The sequence below is a fragment of the Halichoeres trimaculatus genome, unplaced genomic scaffold (genome assembly GCF_033239565.1).
Source record: "Halichoeres trimaculatus isolate MK-OKI-2021-1 unplaced genomic scaffold, fHalTri1.1 fHalTri1_scaffold_9, whole genome shotgun sequence".
NCBI classification, from domain to species: domain Eukaryota; kingdom Metazoa; phylum Chordata; class Actinopteri; order Labriformes; family Labridae; genus Halichoeres; species Halichoeres trimaculatus.
Genome location: NW_027437188.1, coordinates 33068635 through 33086653, shown reverse-complemented (window position 1 = coordinate 33086653; position 18019 = coordinate 33068635). Strand labels below are relative to the sequence as shown.

The window sequence follows — 18019 nt, the reverse complement described above, 5'->3', positions numbered from 1 at the left end:
TACATTTACATTTTTTTTTTTAAGTGTGTATGAATGTACATTGTCCCTCCTTATAAAATAAACTAAATTAAATTAAATTAAATATTTCATATTCCGGATCTTAGTATCCAGAATATTGCCAGGATCTGGATCATACTTTTACATCTGTCAGAAATTATGGTGACCTTGTCTTGTATCATTTTGCAAAGCAATCCGACCATTTATGGTGGCGCTATATACACATATGGTGAAAACAAACCTATCTCACAGTGATAAAGAATCCTGGATCCAGATGGTGATCCGGATCACCTCCAAAATTGAATCACGTCTTCCTTATCCCATTTTGAACATGTCCTGAAAATTTCATGGCTTGAGATCCCTGGCTTGATAACGTGATTTAGAGGAATAAAAGTTAACTTGTGTCTTCTTCGCTCTCTGTTCTAGACAGTTTTTCAGGATTTGAGTTACAAACTAGAGTCAAAACTCCTGTATCGTTTTCATTTAAGCTCACACTGCACCGGTCTAACCAGCAACACTTACAGTAGAGCAGGGGAGGGGAGGGGGTGAGTGAGTGAGTGGAGCACATGTAAGAAAGAGAAACTGAAACTTAACTATGCTCACAGATAAGAGGTGCTGTAGGCAAAATATTTGAACCTCCTCATATAAAAACACTTATCAAAGTTAAATGTGTCACACCAAATCATTTTGAACAAATGCAATTTTTATTCCAGAAAAGTATGTTTTTTCCTCTCTGTTACATTTTTTGACTGATGCAAAATAAACTCCAGAACGTACCAAGTAGAAGCAAGCAGACCCTGGATCCCTTGTAAAATTTGTTAGAATAGAAAAGCCCATTACAATAGACTTTATTTCAGACTCTGATAGGTCCATAGTAGTGACAGACAACAAAGAAATTACAAGGTAAAGAAAAAACAGTTAAAAAACATATAAACATTTCCTCCAGTGTGCCAGAAGCAGGAGGTACAGCGTGTGTCACTCAGAGTGATATCAGTTACAGCCATAACCAGCGCATTGTCAGACTTCATCAGTCTACACATGAATTTATAGATGAAGTTCCTTAACACAGCATGAAAGGTGGACACGTTATTTGTTAAAAACATCTCACTTGCACTGGTCCATCTAGGATGTTTAAGAAAAATGCAAAAAGCATCATTATACGCCACCTGAAGCTTTCTCATTTTTTCCTTGCTGTAATGACACCACAGGTGGAATGTGTAGAGAGGTGTGCAATAGGCTTTAAAGAGAGCAATTTTAACATTGTCAGTGCACATGTGGAATTTACGTGCCAGCATATTAGCTTGCCCATAAAGCATACGGCACTGGCGTTGAACATCATCATCGTCACACTTAAAACTTCAAACTTATTAACAACAGTTAAGACATCTGCCAAAAAGAAGGAGGGAAATATGAGCAGAGGAGCACAAATACGGTTAATTAAGATTAAGTTTAGGCTGTAGAACTGGTTTGTAAGTGTAAACCTCAAAGGCGGTTATTAAAACCTCAAATCCCCAAAGCGCCTTTCTGCACTTGACACCCCAACAGAGCATTTCCAGCTGCCACGCACTCATCCACACACGATGCTGAAAAAAAACCACAACAAAACATGATTAGCAGACTAATTGTTATCAAACAGTTGATTTTAACCATTTAATCTAAGCTATTACCATTCTGTGCACGGAGCCAAGACACAGCCTTCATAGCCAGAAGCCCCCACTCATCCTGGGTGTCCATCTTGAAACCATGAAGCCAGATCAGAGACAGGATGGTGGCCCATACTTCCTGGCTCACCTTAACCACCAAATAAAAACAGAGAGAAGACTTTAGAAACCAAATTACAAAATAAAGACGGAATCTTGTTACATGGTTTTGAGAAAAATAATTCAAACAATACAGTTAAATACTTTGTAACAGACCTTTTGCTTATAAGTCATGGAAAACTGGGGCTTTTTCAGGTCTAAACAGAGAGAATTATGGAGCCAATAGTGCAGCTAGGGTGATACCCTATAATTTTAATGTTTGTGTTTTATCATTGTTATACATTATTTACTTTGAGTTATTACGTAAACCTGTTCATGAAATCTGTTTCATTCTGATTTATCAAATGATTGTTTTGGAGTTTTTTTTTTTTTTCATAACACACCGATGCAGGCCTTGGCTTTTCCACCTCTTCTCTGGTCTTTCCAAGAGCTGCAGCGAGAGCTTGGTCCAGGTCCCAGCAGCCAGACGCCTTTTGGAGGGAGACTAACTGAAGCAAAGGGTCCATGGGGGGCTGAGAAGGCATGCTGGCTTTTGAAAAGAAAATTTAAGGATGCAAAGGTCCACATGGACACTGATAAGCATATGGCATTTATGTCATCCATTCATTCATTCATTCATTTACTCTGTACCTACCATTCTCCACCATCATCATCCTGTCAGTCAGCCGACCCATTCGAGCCATAGGAGGCGGGGAATCTTCCAAGCAGTCATAAGTATCCATTGCACACCCCTTTGGTCGCAAGACGCTGTCTCCAACTATTTGAAAATAATGTGTAGATGCATCGTAGTTATAAAAAAAAATATGTCAGGAAATATGTGAAAAAATGCTTTGTGGCTCCAAATTCTGCTTTCTATGTTTTACAGGAAGTAGCTTCATTCTGATCCTCTGCAGGCTGTGGTGATATGTTTGTGTTTATTCCATTATATTTCAGCTGTGACTGAAGGGGTTAAAATCTCAGCTTAGTCCTGTTACAACAATAATAATAATGATAAAAAATGTTGTTATTATTTCTATCATTATTATTATTATCATTATTATTATTTTTATTGATGCTATTTGTTTAGTTTTCACACACATTTAGCGTGACGCTGTAGCAGCACGGCACAGTGTACCAAGTTAATAAATCCAACGAAGAAGAAAATCAAAGCCCAGTAAACAAAGAGCAAAGATCAGGGGTCTGCAACCTCTACTTTCAAAAGAGCCGTTTTGCCTCAGCTCACCTGGATAAAAGTCATTCGGGAGCCGTAAAATCTACTTTATCTTCAAATGAAGACAAAAATAGTGTATAATCAGGTGAATAATTATCTAAACAAGAAGTTTTAGTGTTTATAAATTTGTACATGTGATTTCTTAGTTTTTTATTTTTATTGATTAATTAATTAAATTTATTTTTTAATACATTTGCAAATTTAAGAAGAAAAAGGAATTTGTAGTGTCATAGATTTTATAAATTTTGCAAAATCTGGAAATTGAAAAAAAAAGATAAAAGATTTTCAAAATAAGAAATGAATTTAAAATATGTGCAAAATTTCAAAGAAATTGATGAAATGTCACAAATTTGCAAAAAAAAACCTAAATAATTCCATTTTTCAAAATTTTGCTTGATTTCCAAAAACTGTAAAAACTTTCTAAAATTGCAAAAAAGAGGGATTCATATTAAAAAAATCAAAAATTTGCAAAATCTACTTCTTAATTTGCAAAAATGTCAAAAATATTAAAAAAAAAAAAAAACAAGAAGGAAATTTAAAAACTACAAAAAAAAATCACAAAAAAATTGGTGGTGATGCATTTTAAGTCCAAATTTCACAATATGATTTTACTTAGTGTCTGTGTTGTTATCATTAAAATATTAAAAGCCCTTTATTTTATCAATATTTTTTAAAGCTTCAAGGAGCCATTGCAAAGGAGTCAAAGAGCCACATGAGGCTCCAGAGCCACAGGTTGAAGACCCTTGGCATAGATGGAAGACATGCAGCATTTCGCTCTCTGTGATTGGCATGTAGCTCTTTGAGACAAAGAACAATCAAGCTTTGTTTCAGAGAAGTCTGTGTGCCACCAGGAGAAATGCAGCCGCTGTAGCAGGGTAAGTGACGATTCTTTGGATCAATCAACGGTCTGCAGTGTTGTAGCTCCACCTTCAGAGAGCAGATCGGTTCAGTCTGGCACCCATACGAAAGGGTCCCAAAAAGTGGGACGGACTCGTCTCGGTTATTTGGGGATCTGTCCCGGGATCAGTCAGTGGAAGTGCCACAAAAAACATGGCGTACCGAGGCGAACTGAACCGGTCTGCTTGGTGGAAACGCGGCTTTACTTACCAGTCGGACTGCTCCCACAGCGTGCTGCAGAGGGGGTAATAAGTCGACTAAACACACTTGTTAGTTGTCTGTAACCACCCCCAGCTTTGGAACCTTGTGAAAAGGTTGTTATAATCAATAATTTATTTGATTCATTAATTACTCACTGTAAAAAAGTATTTAGGTTATACAATAACTTCTGTGGTTGTGTAGAGTATGTAGAGATGTCTTACCAGGTTTACACCCCCTCAATTTCTTTTGCTTTGGAATCGTTTGTGCCATCATTGGCATTGCTGGGAGATAAAATAATTCACAAAAATTATCCTTATATCAAAAAACAACCAGTGCGACATTTTCCTGAAATATTCCTTCAGTTACTTAACCACATTTTAACACTCAGCCTAGAACAGAGACACTCTCCAAACAGTGCAAAGTTAGTTCAAAGTAAATCCACCTGTAAGGACTTTTTCAAAAACTTTTATGGGACTTAGAGAGTGAATAGATTTTTTTTTTTACTTTATTTCTAATATTCAAAAGTCTTTCCTTGTTTGACTTGCTTCCCTTTAGGGTATCCATATCCAATACATCCTTGAGTCGAAGAAACATGAAATCTTAAGAGATCTATTTCTAAAATATGAATTGGCCAACAATAAATTTAGCTTTTTACTTACCACAGGCAGTTCTCGCCATAGGTGCGCAAGCGCCATAGGCCACAGTTGAGCTACACATCCTTAACCCTGAAAGATAAAAAAGTAAAGAAAAAAGATTCAGTTTAGAAAACAAGTCACTCGATTAAGGAAAACTACATTTCCTCGTAGTAGCATTAGCCAGTGTACTAGCGTTTTGGATGATAGCACTATGTCATCCATCCATTATCTTTACCCCTCCTCCTTTCCCAGCCTCTCACAGGGCTCACACAGAGAGACAGACCATCACTCAGTCACACCCACCTGGCGATTTAGAGTAACCCATCCACCTGCCGGGGAATCAAACTAAGATCCTTCTTGCTGTGAGGACACAGCGCTAACCATTGCTCTGCACTTGTCAATTAATTGAAACTGACATTGATTTGAAAAATTGTGGTTAAATTTTCTTCATGTTGAAGCAGAAGTGAACAAGGAAATACTTTTGTTTGGGAAATACTTACTGGGCACTGGGACCATTCTGCGCACCAGTGGTCCCTGTATGGCCTCACCATCGCCTTTATGGACAGCGATAAAGGCAGTGAAGGCGCTGCTCACTCCAGACTGCACACTGAGCTCCACCACCTTCTTCTTCACACTGTCATCCTGCCGTCCTGTGGACTCCCTTTCCTCCATCTCCAGTTGGCGAATCTGAGCCAGAGCAGCCAACCTGTGAATGGTTAAACTAAACACAGGGGATAGACGTTGAAAAATTGTTTATGGATTTAAACTAACTGTAGTGACCATTTTTCGTGAAAAAAAAAACACAAAGAAAACTCAAATCGAACTAAAACTTTTTACTTCATTAACTTAATAAAAACATGGTTCCTGCTGCCTCTCCAGCGGGTAAAAAAAACATGTGCCCACGCCACATGGCCTTTGCCACCTACGTACTTAAAAAATCTTACGTGCCCACAGGTATCATTACCAAACAAATAATAATAATAATAATAATAATAATAATAATAATAATAATAATAATAATACTATACAAAACATCTAATTATAACAAATAAATTACTAACAAAAGACAAATAGTGCACCCAAAACATCTAACTAATACTGATAAAAAGAAATATGTGGAAAAGTTATTAAATCCTAAAAAATGATTAAAAAAAATGTAATAATAATTATTAAACAGAACATCTTGTTAAAAAAAAAAAAAAAACTAACAAAAATACATAAGGGACACCCCAAAAATCAAACTTGAACTGATAAAAGAAAAGAAGCGTTTATAAGTCTCAAGACTAATAATACTTATTTTATCCTAAATAATAATAATAATAATAATAATAATAATAATAATAATAATAATAATAGTAATAATAATAGTAATAATACTTATTATTGTTATTATTATATCACTATTTTATTATTATTAGTAGTACTATTATTATTATTATTTTAAAATAATAATAAAATAATTATTATTGAAAATAATAAGAATAAATACATAAAAAATCTACATATAATAACCAAATAACTAACAAAAACACATATAGTGCATCCCAAAAATCAAACTTATCAAGTGATAAAAAAAAAAAAATTGTGGACAAGTCTAACAATTAAAACTGCTCATTAAATCCTTAATTCAACAAACCACAAAATACAAAAATAAACAAATAACTCCAACAATAACAATAAACCTTTCTATTTTTTATTGTTTATATTTAGAAAGTCAGGACCTCAATTATTTTAAGAACAGTGGTGATGATGTTGCAAAGGAATACTTTCAAAAGAGGAAAGTACGCTGGCCAAAAGTTTTCATTTTCTACTTGGGTGTGCCAGTCATTTTCCAATGCTTTCCTTTGTTTCTAGAGTTTCAAGTCTCTTAAAAGCTCTTGACAACTTAAGCTGAATCCAACACATGAAGAAATACTGAGAAAACATGGCGGTGCATTCCACTGTTATGCAGATGACAGTCAGATTTATGTTCCTCTTGAACAGAACAATGTGTACTCTGTTCAACTGTTGATTGGCTGTTTTGATGACATCAGGGCCTTGATGGCTCTGAACTGTTTAAATTTTAATGATAACAAGACAGAGGTGGTTTTTGGTAATACCACTGAGTCCATCCTTGTGGATCTAGGTTCCTTGGCCCAGTACAACTAAATGTCTAATAAAAAACTAGGAGTTATAATGGAGCCTGACTCAAAGCTCGACAGTCTTTTCACTGGCACACGTACATACGACCACTTTTTACCATTTTAGCCTCACTCAAATGGTTGCCCATACAATATAGGGTTCATTTAAAACTTATTTTTTTTTATTATTGCTTTTAAATCTCAGCTGATCAGCTGATCCTGGGAGCACTGAAAACCAAGCAGGGAGCTCATGGGGATCAAGCGTTTTGTTGTTGTTGCTCCTGTGGAATGAGCTACCACAGCATGTTGAACAAGCTTCTTCTCTGTCTGTTTTTAAATCTCCAACTTTCTTGTCTATCCCTTAAAACGCACCTCTATTCTCTGGCCTTTATCACACAGTAATCATTGATTTTATTTGTTTATAAAATCATTTATTTTATTGCTCTTTTTTGTCTTTTAATTATTTTTCAAATATGTTTTAGGATTTTAATTGTTTTTGTATTTTACATGTAGTGTTCCTTTGTCTCATGTTAGCTGTTATGTATTTTATTTTATTTTATTCATTTATTTTTCTGGATAGCACTTGAGTTGAAAGTCTGAAGAAGAAAAAAGGTTTTACCCAGTATCCTCTGCAGGTTTCAGACTGAACTGAAGCTTGTTCAGTGAGGGCTGACCTGCCAGGCTGTATTTCACCGTAACACTTCCTTCTCCGTCCTTTGGAATCTGAGATAAATAACAGGATCATTACTCATCTATGGAAGGAAAGAGATGAGCATAATCCAATTCATTTTAAAAGTTCCACATCCATATGTTCCCACTGCCTACCTTTCCAGAGAGTCTAGCATAAATGAGTGACCTTTGACCCTGGAAAATTGATCTGATTGGTGGAGAAACGACGGCGTGAGACACTTTCTTTGGCAAATCCCATGTGACTGAGACGTCTCCCACAGCTGGTTGCAGAGCATATCGCAATGATTGCATCACCTAGTGAAGAAAAGAGTGATTAAAAAAAAACACATGACCACTTTCTGTAACATTGAACACAACAGTTGTTGATACTGGCGTTAACCTACCTTGGGTTGCAATCTGTCAGTCCCTGTGATGAACTGAGCGTGACCTCCTCCTTCCTTGGCCAACCCATTGACGAGAGCCGAGCTGGCTCCTTCTCCAATCCCAAAAGAAAAACATCTGCAATAAAGTTTTGTTTAGTTAGTTTAGTTCTGCTTTTCTGAAAAACACTGCATTGGAGGATGTTCTGTATTCTTATCTGAGTGTTGACAGTTCACCTGTGGGCGTTTGAATTCTTCTTTACCAGGTCAATGACTTGTTTAGTGTTTCCTACCTCTCCATCGGTGAAGACAAATACCTAGAGAGGGGGGATTACCTCACGTCATGAGTCACAGCAAGGGTTTTCAAACAAAGAGGGGTAAGAAACCTGTTTGCTCAGATTTATTAAAAACCAGACCAACCTGACTCTTTGTGTTAACAGCAAAGTAGACATGTTACTGTGTGTGAACATGTGTGAATGAATTACTTGTCTGGGTTGATTGGGAATGCAGGGTTGGCTGTAAATATGTTTAAGAGGCATAAGGATCTCTGTTCCTCCCAGGTCAGCCTGCATCTCTCCAACTTTCTGCAAAGCTTCTTCCATCGTCTTCTGGTTGTACTCCACGCTCTTACTGTAATCATATAGATACATGCACACATCATAACACACAAAAACAGGAAGCTCAATCACTTGTTGGACTGGGGGAGTGACTCACGGGAAGATGTGTTGAAAGCTGGATCCAAAACTATAAATATTGAAATAGCAGCCCATTGGTAAGCTCTTCAACAGGAGGAGGAGAGTATCCTAAAGAGAAAAGAATAAACAAGGCAATGAAAGCTTCTTTATGAGAGGGGCTTTTTCTAAATGGGTAAATGATAAAATAATACACATTTATACCCTGGCACTGCTGATGCGGGTCTGTGCATTCTTTGTTTGGGACATAGGACAACCCATACTGCCAGATCGATCCAGTAGGCAAACAAACTCTCCACATGAGGCGATTGAGGACATCACAGCCTCGGGGAACTCCGGGTACAGGCTCAGCATCACAACTGGATCACTCATCAGAGTGCCTGAGTCAGAAAGGAGGACGTTAAATTTGGCATTCAAGACTTTTTTGAACATTTGAAACATGACATGAAGCATTTTATCAATAAACTTTGACAATGAGGAGAAGAACTGTACTCACCAGGCTCTTCAGAGGCTTTTCCCATCTCCACTACAGCAGTGGGCTGGTGGGCATCTTTGTAATAAATCAGAAGTTCTACATCTCTGTCGAACTTGTGTCCTGCAGCCAACTTAACCTACAAAGAAAAACATTTATTAGCATAAAATGAATGATATATCTTGTTCCAAAACATCAGCAGAGACACATCAGCACTTAACCTACCGTGGCTTTGGTTTGCTCTGAATTCAGGTACTGAAGAGGATCAAGGGAACAGTTGGACTCTATCTTGGACACAGGACGAGGAGAGGACACTTGGGCGGAAAAAGACAGAGTGTACGGCACCAAAGAAGCTGGACATGAGGTGACCTGGACACTGCCGCTTCCACTACCTCCACTTCCTTTGAGACAAGTAAGAGAAGCAATGGTTGATCAGGGAAAAAATACAAGTTTTAACCTCATTACAAAAATTTAATATGAAATTCCAGTGCGTTGTGTTTAGGTGTGTCTAGGGATGGGCGAGTACTAGGAATAGGTACCGAATTAGGTACTTTTATAGGTACAGACCAAATTCTGTCAAAAGTGCCAGGTACCTATTCATGTAAAACCAAAAGGTACCATGTTTAGGTACCTGCATCCTTGTGACTGTGAGAGAGTGGAAGAGTAGGTGATTTTCCATGCTGGACACAGCATTGCAAGGTTATATAATGAAGAAAATATGTGTTAAATTGGGAAAAAAATATTATTGTTTTTTTTATTATTATTAATTTTTTTTACCACATAAACACAAAAAAATGAAAATTGGTACTGTTACAATAACATATCATTTTAAATGTGAAAGGTACCCATCCCAAGTGGTATCGGTATTGAATATCAGACCAATACCAGCCTTTTTTCAAGATATCGGTACATGACAATACCAGCAGCCGAATACTCAAGGCAAACGTACGTAATGCCGCTACTTGCTGCTGTTGAACATCACATCAAATATGTGTAAGGTCCTGTTCAGACAACACAAATGAACCAGGGAGAGTTAACAGTTTAACTGTTTTATTTTGCACTTCAGTTTATTTAAAAAAAAAATTAAACTCTGACAGTTCTTAGTTTTATTTTGCACTTTTGTTCATTTATTAACAAAAAAAATATAAACTCAGAGAAAGTTGTTTGTCTTTTATTTTGGACTTAAAGCCTTTGCACACCAGTAGTGATGCGATTAAACGGCACAAAATTGCCAATAATTCAGAGGCGAATTTTGACGCGCGTGTATATGCACACCAGGAGCGATGCAATTTGATACATTCTCGAAAAAAAACAATCACCATGCCAGTTACAGACAGCAAATATGGAGTCGACATCAAGTGACGACGACCTGGTGCTTGTTTTGTTAAATAAGAGAAAAAAACAAGACAACTGGGTGCATCCTATCTTGAAAAAGAGAGGAGAACTTGGCGAGTTTCACTGCCTGGTTCAGGAGCTGAAACTGTACCACAGCCGCTTCAGGACCTACTTCAGGATGTCTGTGGGACAGTTTGAAACGCTGCTCCAACAACTAGCTCCAAGACTGAGGAGGCAGAGGAACAATTTCAGGGAGCCGATTGACCTGGAGCAGTGATTAGCCGTATGTCTGAGGTAAGAGGATACATTGTTGTCAAAAGTATAATCTGTGTCACGTCTAGTCTGTTAGTAAGCAGCCACAGTGCATAGTGCATCTGGTTCATTCATGTGATGGTATGTCTGTTTATTGCCGTGAGCTTTTACTAGGATAACTACTATAATGTTAAATACTAAATTACCTCAGCACTAGCTCCAAAAACTATTTTAAAAAGAAAAGTATATGATAAAATTGTAATCTTTTGTTTATACTGTGAAGAAATAATACATTTTATGTTTACCTCACCACTTGTTTTTAGTCAATGCACACACACACACAACACACACACACACACACACACACACACACACACACACACACACACACACACACACACACACACACACACACAGGATATTGTTTCAGTCAATTAGCATTTAATAGATAAGAAAAAGTTAATTATAATATGTTAATAATATGTTAAATTTGGGAAATGCTGCGGTGCAAAAACAGCACTTAACTCTGCCTTGTGGCACAACTGCAGCATCTTCATTTTGACCCAGGATTGTTTTTCTGTTGGCAGGCGCCTCAGTGCAGGAGCCAAACTCAAAAGAAACAGTGTGACATCATCCTTCTGTGCTCTCTCTTTATCCCTCTCTGCCTCTTTTGCTTCTTTTTTCTTCAAATAGTCCTCCAGCATGCTGTCAGTACTCTTTCTTTTTGCTGGCCTGGGAGCTGCAGCCACACACTCTCCCTCACGTTCTGCCTGGTTGAGGAGCTGAGCTGGCCCTGCACCTTCCTCCTGGGTCTCCTCAATTTCTACATTACTCTGGGTGCTATACAAAATAAAGCAAATGGTTAGTACTATGCCTAGCTAATTTTAGTTTATTATGTTACAAGATACAGCCCACCTCCTGAAAGATGTTGATTCATCTAAGAAAGACATGGCCTCCATAAACTTCCATCTCTTCTTCTGCTTTCCACCTGCCTGACCGCTCTTAGCATCTCCCTCCTCTCTCTTCTTTCTCTCATACATGTCCGTCAGATTCTTCCATAACTTTTTCAGTTCCTCAACTAAAAAGTAACAGAGTTATATCATGTTCAGCTCTGATTAGATACTTGCTTGTTCAGATCACTTCACTGTCAAATAAAAGATAACACTACTGTCATTACATTGCCGTATTTTCCGATATAGATCAAACTTCGATCATACGACAAACAAAAAGGGAATACAGAAGTATAATGTATCTTTATGACAGTTAAAACAGCTGACAATAGCGGCATTAACGGTTTACAACGGCTACAATTTAGCTTGTGTCGGCTATCACTAAAACAAACACAATTTAATTCGGCAGGAGCTTGATTGTACACACACCATCATCATACTCCATCTCCACAGCTATTCTCCTCCAAACATTGTCTTTAAAATCGTTGTCTTTGTAGCTTTTGTGTCTTTTGTCGAAAAGAACCGGGTGCTGAGACACAAAGGCTGTTTCCCAAAGCCCAGGTATCTTGCCTTGGAAGGTATTGCCTTCGAAGCCACTTCCTTCCAGTCCAAGGCAAGTGTCCTGCCTCTGCCAAAAGGAGATGCTAATGGAACAGCCTACAAAGGCATATTTTTTACCATCAGATTCCTTTCACAAATTTTTGTGTAATTGGAGTTGCATTGTCTTACATAACGTGTTTCACTGTGGACAGTGCTTGGAAAGTTGAATACAAACGTGGGAGTAGACCGTACGCTCAAGCGGCTACAAATATTGTCATAACTTGCCACTTTTGTACACTTTTTGCTTTTTTATTGTCACATCATTGGCACTCTGAAGGTGCAGATTCTCAGTAATTCTAGTTATGTGAGTGACACACAAAAGTGTGAAGTGTTGGTCATGGTATAAGTTGTTATTTTCAGAGGTGTATTTTGTTGCCTACATTTTAATTGGAATTTACCACGCGCCTCCACTAGAGCGTCTCTCTCAAGTGTGTCTTTTCCTTCCATTTTTTCCTATTTCGTAGATTCGCGCGTTGCATGTTGGGTATTTATAGCCATGGCAAGGCTACGAAGGATACACCTGTGTATCCTTGATCAATTAGCCACATGCTAACGAAACAGAGGAGATGAACATTGGAACAGCACTTAGGCAGCATCTGATGATGTGGATGCCTGCCCACGCCCACATCAGACCAAGGCAAGGCAAGGTACCTGGGCTTTGGGAAACAGCCAAAGATGATCAGCTGTTCCGCCATGTTGAATGTTTCTCTGTGTGTGGCGTGCCAGCAACGAGTGTTTTGATTGGTCAGTTGTGTACTCGTCGTGAGCGGAAGTTTGGAAAAATTGACCACGGTCCGAAAAAATAAAAGCCGCAATTTTGCTTTGCGAAATAATGTCACTGGTGTTAAAGCTTACATTGCAAAACATAGTACTCGAAAAAATGAAAACCGTGCGAAATATTTGCATGAAAATTACGTCTGGTGTGCATAGACCTTCAATGTCAGAGTAACTGTCTTTAATCAAAATGATGCGTCACTGTGAATTTAATCTTTATGTATCAAAAGTACTAGGATTATCGGTAATTGGTATCGGTCTGAAAAAAAGTGGTATTGAACATCTCGAGCTGTGTCAAATTATGCAACGTTCCTTAGTTGTTATTCATACCACTGTTATTATTGTTAAGGATATTTGGGTTGAGAATACTTTTACAAGAGTACATCCATACATTGTTTATGGATCGTATTTGATCACACTTTCGACATTTCTATTTCTGACACAAGAGCCTAAAACTTTCAACATCAGCTACATGTACTGGTGCATCAAACTGTAATTTAGATGGCTGTTTTTTTAGTTTTACACTAAAGTTCTCTGTTCTTGCTGAGTTAACAGCTTCAAAACTGCTATGTCTTTTATTGTATTTTATTTTATGCACATATAGGAAGGAGGGCCCAAAGCTTTGCAGGGCCTATAATGTAGAGAGTTCAAAAGACTGTAAAAAAAAATGTTCATGTTGGTTTTCATACCTTGAGGTTCGTAGCGAGGGTTGAGCACAGCAGGAAGACAAAACCTCAGCCCATCATCAGCCTGCTCTTTCAGCTCAGTGACGTACTCCAACCTGATTAAGGCGCTCTCTCCTGGTGGAAGACAGCCTACACTCATGGTGAATATATCTGGACTCTGCAGACTCTCCTCCAACAGAAAGGCTTTTTGACCAGAGCTCAAAGCATCATCATATTCTTCACGTGCCTGTAAAACAGATTTCACATGTAAGTAACATTTGTTTCATGTCATGCAGGGTTCCTACAGCTCAAAGCAAGTTAAATTTAAGACTTTTTAAGACTTTATTAATGACGTTGGAACTCAAATTTAAAAACAAGTCAACAACAAACCACAATTGAAACAAACAAAACTAACAAACAAAAACACCAGATGAATTACCTGGGTTGGAGGCAATTTTAACCCAATGTTTATTCTACATTAAACATGACTTTTTTCCCTTTTTTAACCCCATTTTTACAACTTTATACCTATTTTGCCCCCATTCATCGTTTTTGGCCACTGTCACAACCATTTTTGGAATTTTGAAATAGTTTTTGAAATTTAATTTCAAATTTAATTCTTAATTTTGCTGCCATAATCAATTTTCCTGAGCCATTTTTGGATTTTTTTTGCCAATTTTTTCTCATTTTTTTCTCTCTCCAGGCACCTGAGGTAGAACCAAGACATGCGTCTGCTTTAAAAGTTCCTGGTGCACCACTTATGTCCATCTTTGGGATTCTTCCTCCAGAAATCACTGTTTCTAAACTACAAGGGAAAGCAGTTGCTTTTGCATCTTTAATAGCCCGTAGAACTATTCTTCTCCAGTGGAAATCTGACAAACCTCCATCTTCCGATAGTTGGATTAAGGAAATGCTCTCTGTGCTGCAGCTGGAAAAGCTAAGATACAGCAGAGAAAACCGTCCTGAAAAATTCAGGATGATCTGGTCTTCTTTTATTGTCTATGTTAAAAATCTGAGTCTATTATGAAGCTATTGTTTTTGATACATACGTATAGACTGAGAATATCAAGTAAGTAAGATATAAGCTTGCCTCACAGATATTTGTACTCGTAAAGGAGTGATACATTTATTTATTTCATCTTCATATATATAAATTTAAGTATCTTTTGTTTCTTTTTGTTTTGTTTGGTTTTCCTTTCTTCCTTGTCTTTGTTAGTGTATTTGTATGGGATGGGAGGGTAACCGGGTGGTTGGGGAGTATTAAGGGTGTGTTTATGTTCAATCTGTAAAATGAAAAATCCATAAATTAAGTCGAGAAGAAAAAAAAAAAAATTCCCGGTGCAACCACATCACTGTTTTTTAAGTTCCGCTATTGCAATTACGCGATGTTGCCACGAGAGTAAATCAGGAAATTATTTGGAGAAATAGATAAATTAATTTTTTTTTTTTTACTTCAAACTAACATAAATCTTACCAATGTGTTCAAATTTTTAAGACTTTTGAAATTTGGATTTAAGACTTTATAATGCCAATTCAGGCCTTATTTTTAGAACTATGAATTCAATGCCTTTTAAGACTTTTCAAGGATCCGCAGGAACCCTGTTATGTCACATGTGCAATAACTTTAGTGTTACTCACCTTCTGCTTCTCTTTGACCTCGGCAATAATCTCTGTCTCTCCAAGTTTAGCACTAAAATGACAGACTGCAGCATCACCGGGCAGAGGGAAGACAAAAACAGCCTCTAGGGGCTTGTCTTCCTTGTTCTCATAGTTTAGAGTGGAGACCACTGTAGCTACATGGTCCCTCACCTCCAGCTCCACATCCACGCTCTTTAAAGGCACTGAGAGAGAAAGACACAAAAAAGCACACAAACCATTGTTCCACAGCTGGTGAACCGAAACTACATTTTGATGTATATAAGAAACACATTTCTAACAGTTTACCTGGTTTATGTTGCTCAGTGAGTAGACCACAGGGGCGCACCATGATGACCGTTAATAGACGTTAACTGTTTGGAGTAAATTTCTCTTGAAAGAAAACAAAAACATTAAACTGAGAAATCAAAACAAAGCGTTAAACAGATTTTACAACGTCTTCAGTTCACGTTTTTTTCTTTTATTTACCTGGAACAAACCTGTCTGGTAGCGTAATTTAACTACTATCACCGTATCCCTTCAAACCGTTTATTAATTTAATTTTGTTTTAACCTCAAATGTATTGAAGTCGACTGTGGGAGACACGTAGACGAACTGTTAAACTGAAGGAAAATTTTAGTTTCACTTTTCTTTTCAATGTGAGCTGTCGTAGGATTAATACTCTGGCTTTTAACGACAGGGAATTTTTAACGGTTAAAATTATGGGGTGGATTTGATCTCTCCAGCAAACTGCGAAGCAACCTGAGGAACACGGTGAGACGGCACAATTCAGACATGACCACATATGACATGACGCTACACGGGTCAGTGATATTTAATACAGTTTAACGATCATGAAAAGGCCTCAGACACTTACCTTTCTGCTGACAGTTTGCGACACAACAGCTGCCTATAGTGTTGTCGTTTGATTTAATACTTCCAGTAACACTCGAGTCACGCCTACGTAGCCTCTCGCGCTCCAGTGGGAGGTTCCCCGCCCCCTGTTGCCCCTAGTTACCAACAAGGAAGTACAGACCTATCAACAAACTGCTATGTGCTGGGCTGTTTAGGTGAAACGTTGTCGTGTAAACCGGGCCTTAATCTCAATGTCCCCCTAAACCATGAGCCCTTACGGACTTAAATGAGACCACGCAGGTCCCAGGGAACAGATAAGGGTTTTGTGTAAAACAGGAGAAAAGAGAGACACAGAGACACAGCGCTGCTTCTGTTCAGTGCAGCTTCGCCCTTAAAGTTAAAGGTCTTGTCCTGGATCCGGCGCAGCCTCAATCCGGACATTTATTTTTTCCCCTTTTTAGAGTTTCACCCGAACATCATCCAGTGCTGTGACATGTTTTGGATAAACACGATTGGCTGAAAGTGTCAAGCGATGATCTGATAGCCCACGCTATTGGTTGAAAACATAAACAAACGCCCACGTGCTCGCTTTTCGACATGCCACCACCTTAACGGCACGTTAGCATCATACATTAGCACGCTTAAAGACAGACTTCATTTAATCTGAAGTATTTATTGCTGAAGGCAGCAAAGATGACTGACACGTGTGTCACATTTTCTAGGGGAAAAGCAGCTATCACCGACCAACGTAGGAGCAACAGACGAGCAGTAGCTACGTTTTTCTCCAAGTGATTTTTTTCTCCTCCAGCCATGATGACCCAGGAGCTTCTGATGTCTCCTGAGCTGCTGCTGTGGGTGACTTTGGTGAAGCCAGTATGAAGAACAGGATACTGAGGACTCTTACAATACAGGTGGACTGCAGGACAATAACACATAGAAAACACAAAGAAAGTCCACAAGAGACTGGATCAAAAATACTTAACAGTGAACAAATCAGTGTTTGAAGGTTGTGTTGTTTTTTCTAAGTGGCAACGTCTGGTCAAAAAAAAAAAAAAAACATACAGTGCAGAAATGCTATATTTTTCCTAGGTCCGCTTGAGGCTAGCTCTGGGAGTACAAGAAGTCACAAACACACCAAACCAAAAAAAAAAAAAATGTCTTCAAAGCTGAAATAAATTGCCAATCACTAATTTTACAATCGGCACTCAATGATCAGGGGGTGATTTTTTTTTTTTTAAATATGCAGTTTAGACATTGTAAGATCGCGAGTTTGCCCAATCAGAGGCACAGCAAACTCCCTGTAGCTGTATTCAAAGCCCTCGTCTTTTCCAATATGGCTGCCACGGCCGATTTGCTTCAAAAATCTGTCACAGAAACAGACAGGTGACATCAGGGAGACAACGTCCATTCACTAAACAGTCTATGGTTTCCTCTTTTTTTTTTGTTAAGCAAGTTCTTTATTAAGAACTGAATGTGTGATTTTTGCATTTATTTATTAATTTAATTGTATTTAATCTCAATTTACACATTTTAGTAGTATAAATATTATGTTTTGTGAAACTGCTCTTTGTAAGACAGGTTCAACTTTAAAAATTCTATTGTATTGTGGAATAGACAAGTAAGATATGTTGGGATTATTTATGGTTTGCTGAATGCTAAAAAGTGTACTCCTCCACCATAGGGGCGCATTACCCCACACATTAACAGGGACAGTGGAAATAAAAAAGTTTAAAGTAAGTTCCTTAAATTAAAAGCATTCTCTTTTTTACTATTTTAAGATAAAGGATATAAAAGTGTCAATGGTACAGCCTTTTTTTGATAGCTTTGCCTACTTGATAATGAACCATCACTTGTCTAAAGATTTGTTGTAGATGTTAGCTGAAGTAAGCTACAGCACAGACAATAAAACAGACAAGAAAA

The 18019-nt window shown here is 37.8% G+C and overlaps 1 protein-coding gene across 3 annotated transcripts; it reads right to left on the bottom strand.

The window, feature by feature from the left end:
• Positions 1 to 712: 712 nt before the first annotated feature.
• LOC141798366 (von Willebrand factor A domain-containing protein 5A-like) lies at positions 713 to 16922 on the bottom strand. Of its 3 annotated transcripts, XM_074680270.1 has the most exons (22): positions 16802 to 16922; positions 16122 to 16254; positions 15554 to 15637; positions 15248 to 15450; positions 13634 to 13856; positions 9259 to 9434; positions 9058 to 9172; positions 8766 to 8941; positions 8584 to 8672; positions 8355 to 8499; positions 8107 to 8186; positions 7894 to 8008; positions 7646 to 7804; positions 7440 to 7543; positions 5201 to 5421; positions 4725 to 4790; positions 4287 to 4346; positions 4075 to 4167; positions 2392 to 2514; positions 2141 to 2286; positions 1665 to 1788; positions 713 to 1580 (listed from the first exon to the last, which is right to left on the bottom strand). In XM_074680270.1, the coding sequence occupies exons 3-22, from the start codon at positions 15594 to 15596 to the stop codon at positions 1501 to 1503; spliced, it is 2541 nt and encodes an 846-aa protein (XP_074536371.1). In that variant the 5' UTR covers positions 15597 to 15637; positions 16122 to 16254; positions 16802 to 16922; the 3' UTR covers positions 713 to 1500. The 3 variants fall into 3 exon arrangements, with proteins under 3 accessions (XP_074536371.1, XP_074536372.1, XP_074536373.1); XM_074680271.1 differs by lacking the exon at positions 4075 to 4167 and having other exon boundaries at positions 15554 to 15635; positions 16802 to 16915; XM_074680272.1 differs by lacking the exons at positions 713 to 1580; positions 1665 to 1788; positions 2141 to 2286; positions 2392 to 2514 and having other exon boundaries at positions 3543 to 4167; positions 15554 to 15635.
• Positions 16923 to 18019: the final 1097 nt, after the last annotated feature.

What these genes read in the sequence shown, in the direction of transcription:
- LOC141798366 (XM_074680270.1), bottom strand. Translation starts at nt 15,596, where the DNA reads ATGGTGCGCCCCTGTGGTCTACTCACTGAGCAACATAAACCAG. An exon ending in CCCTCGCTACGAACCTCAAG is followed by an intron (nt 9,435 to 13,633) that starts GTATGAAAACCA and finishes CTTGTCTCAAAG; the next exon opens with GAAGTGGAGGTAGTGGAAGC. An exon ending in GATGATGATGGTGGAGAATG is followed by an intron (nt 2,287 to 2,391) that starts GTAGGTACAGAG and finishes TCTTTTCAAAAG; the next exon opens with CCAGCATGCCTTCTCAGCCC.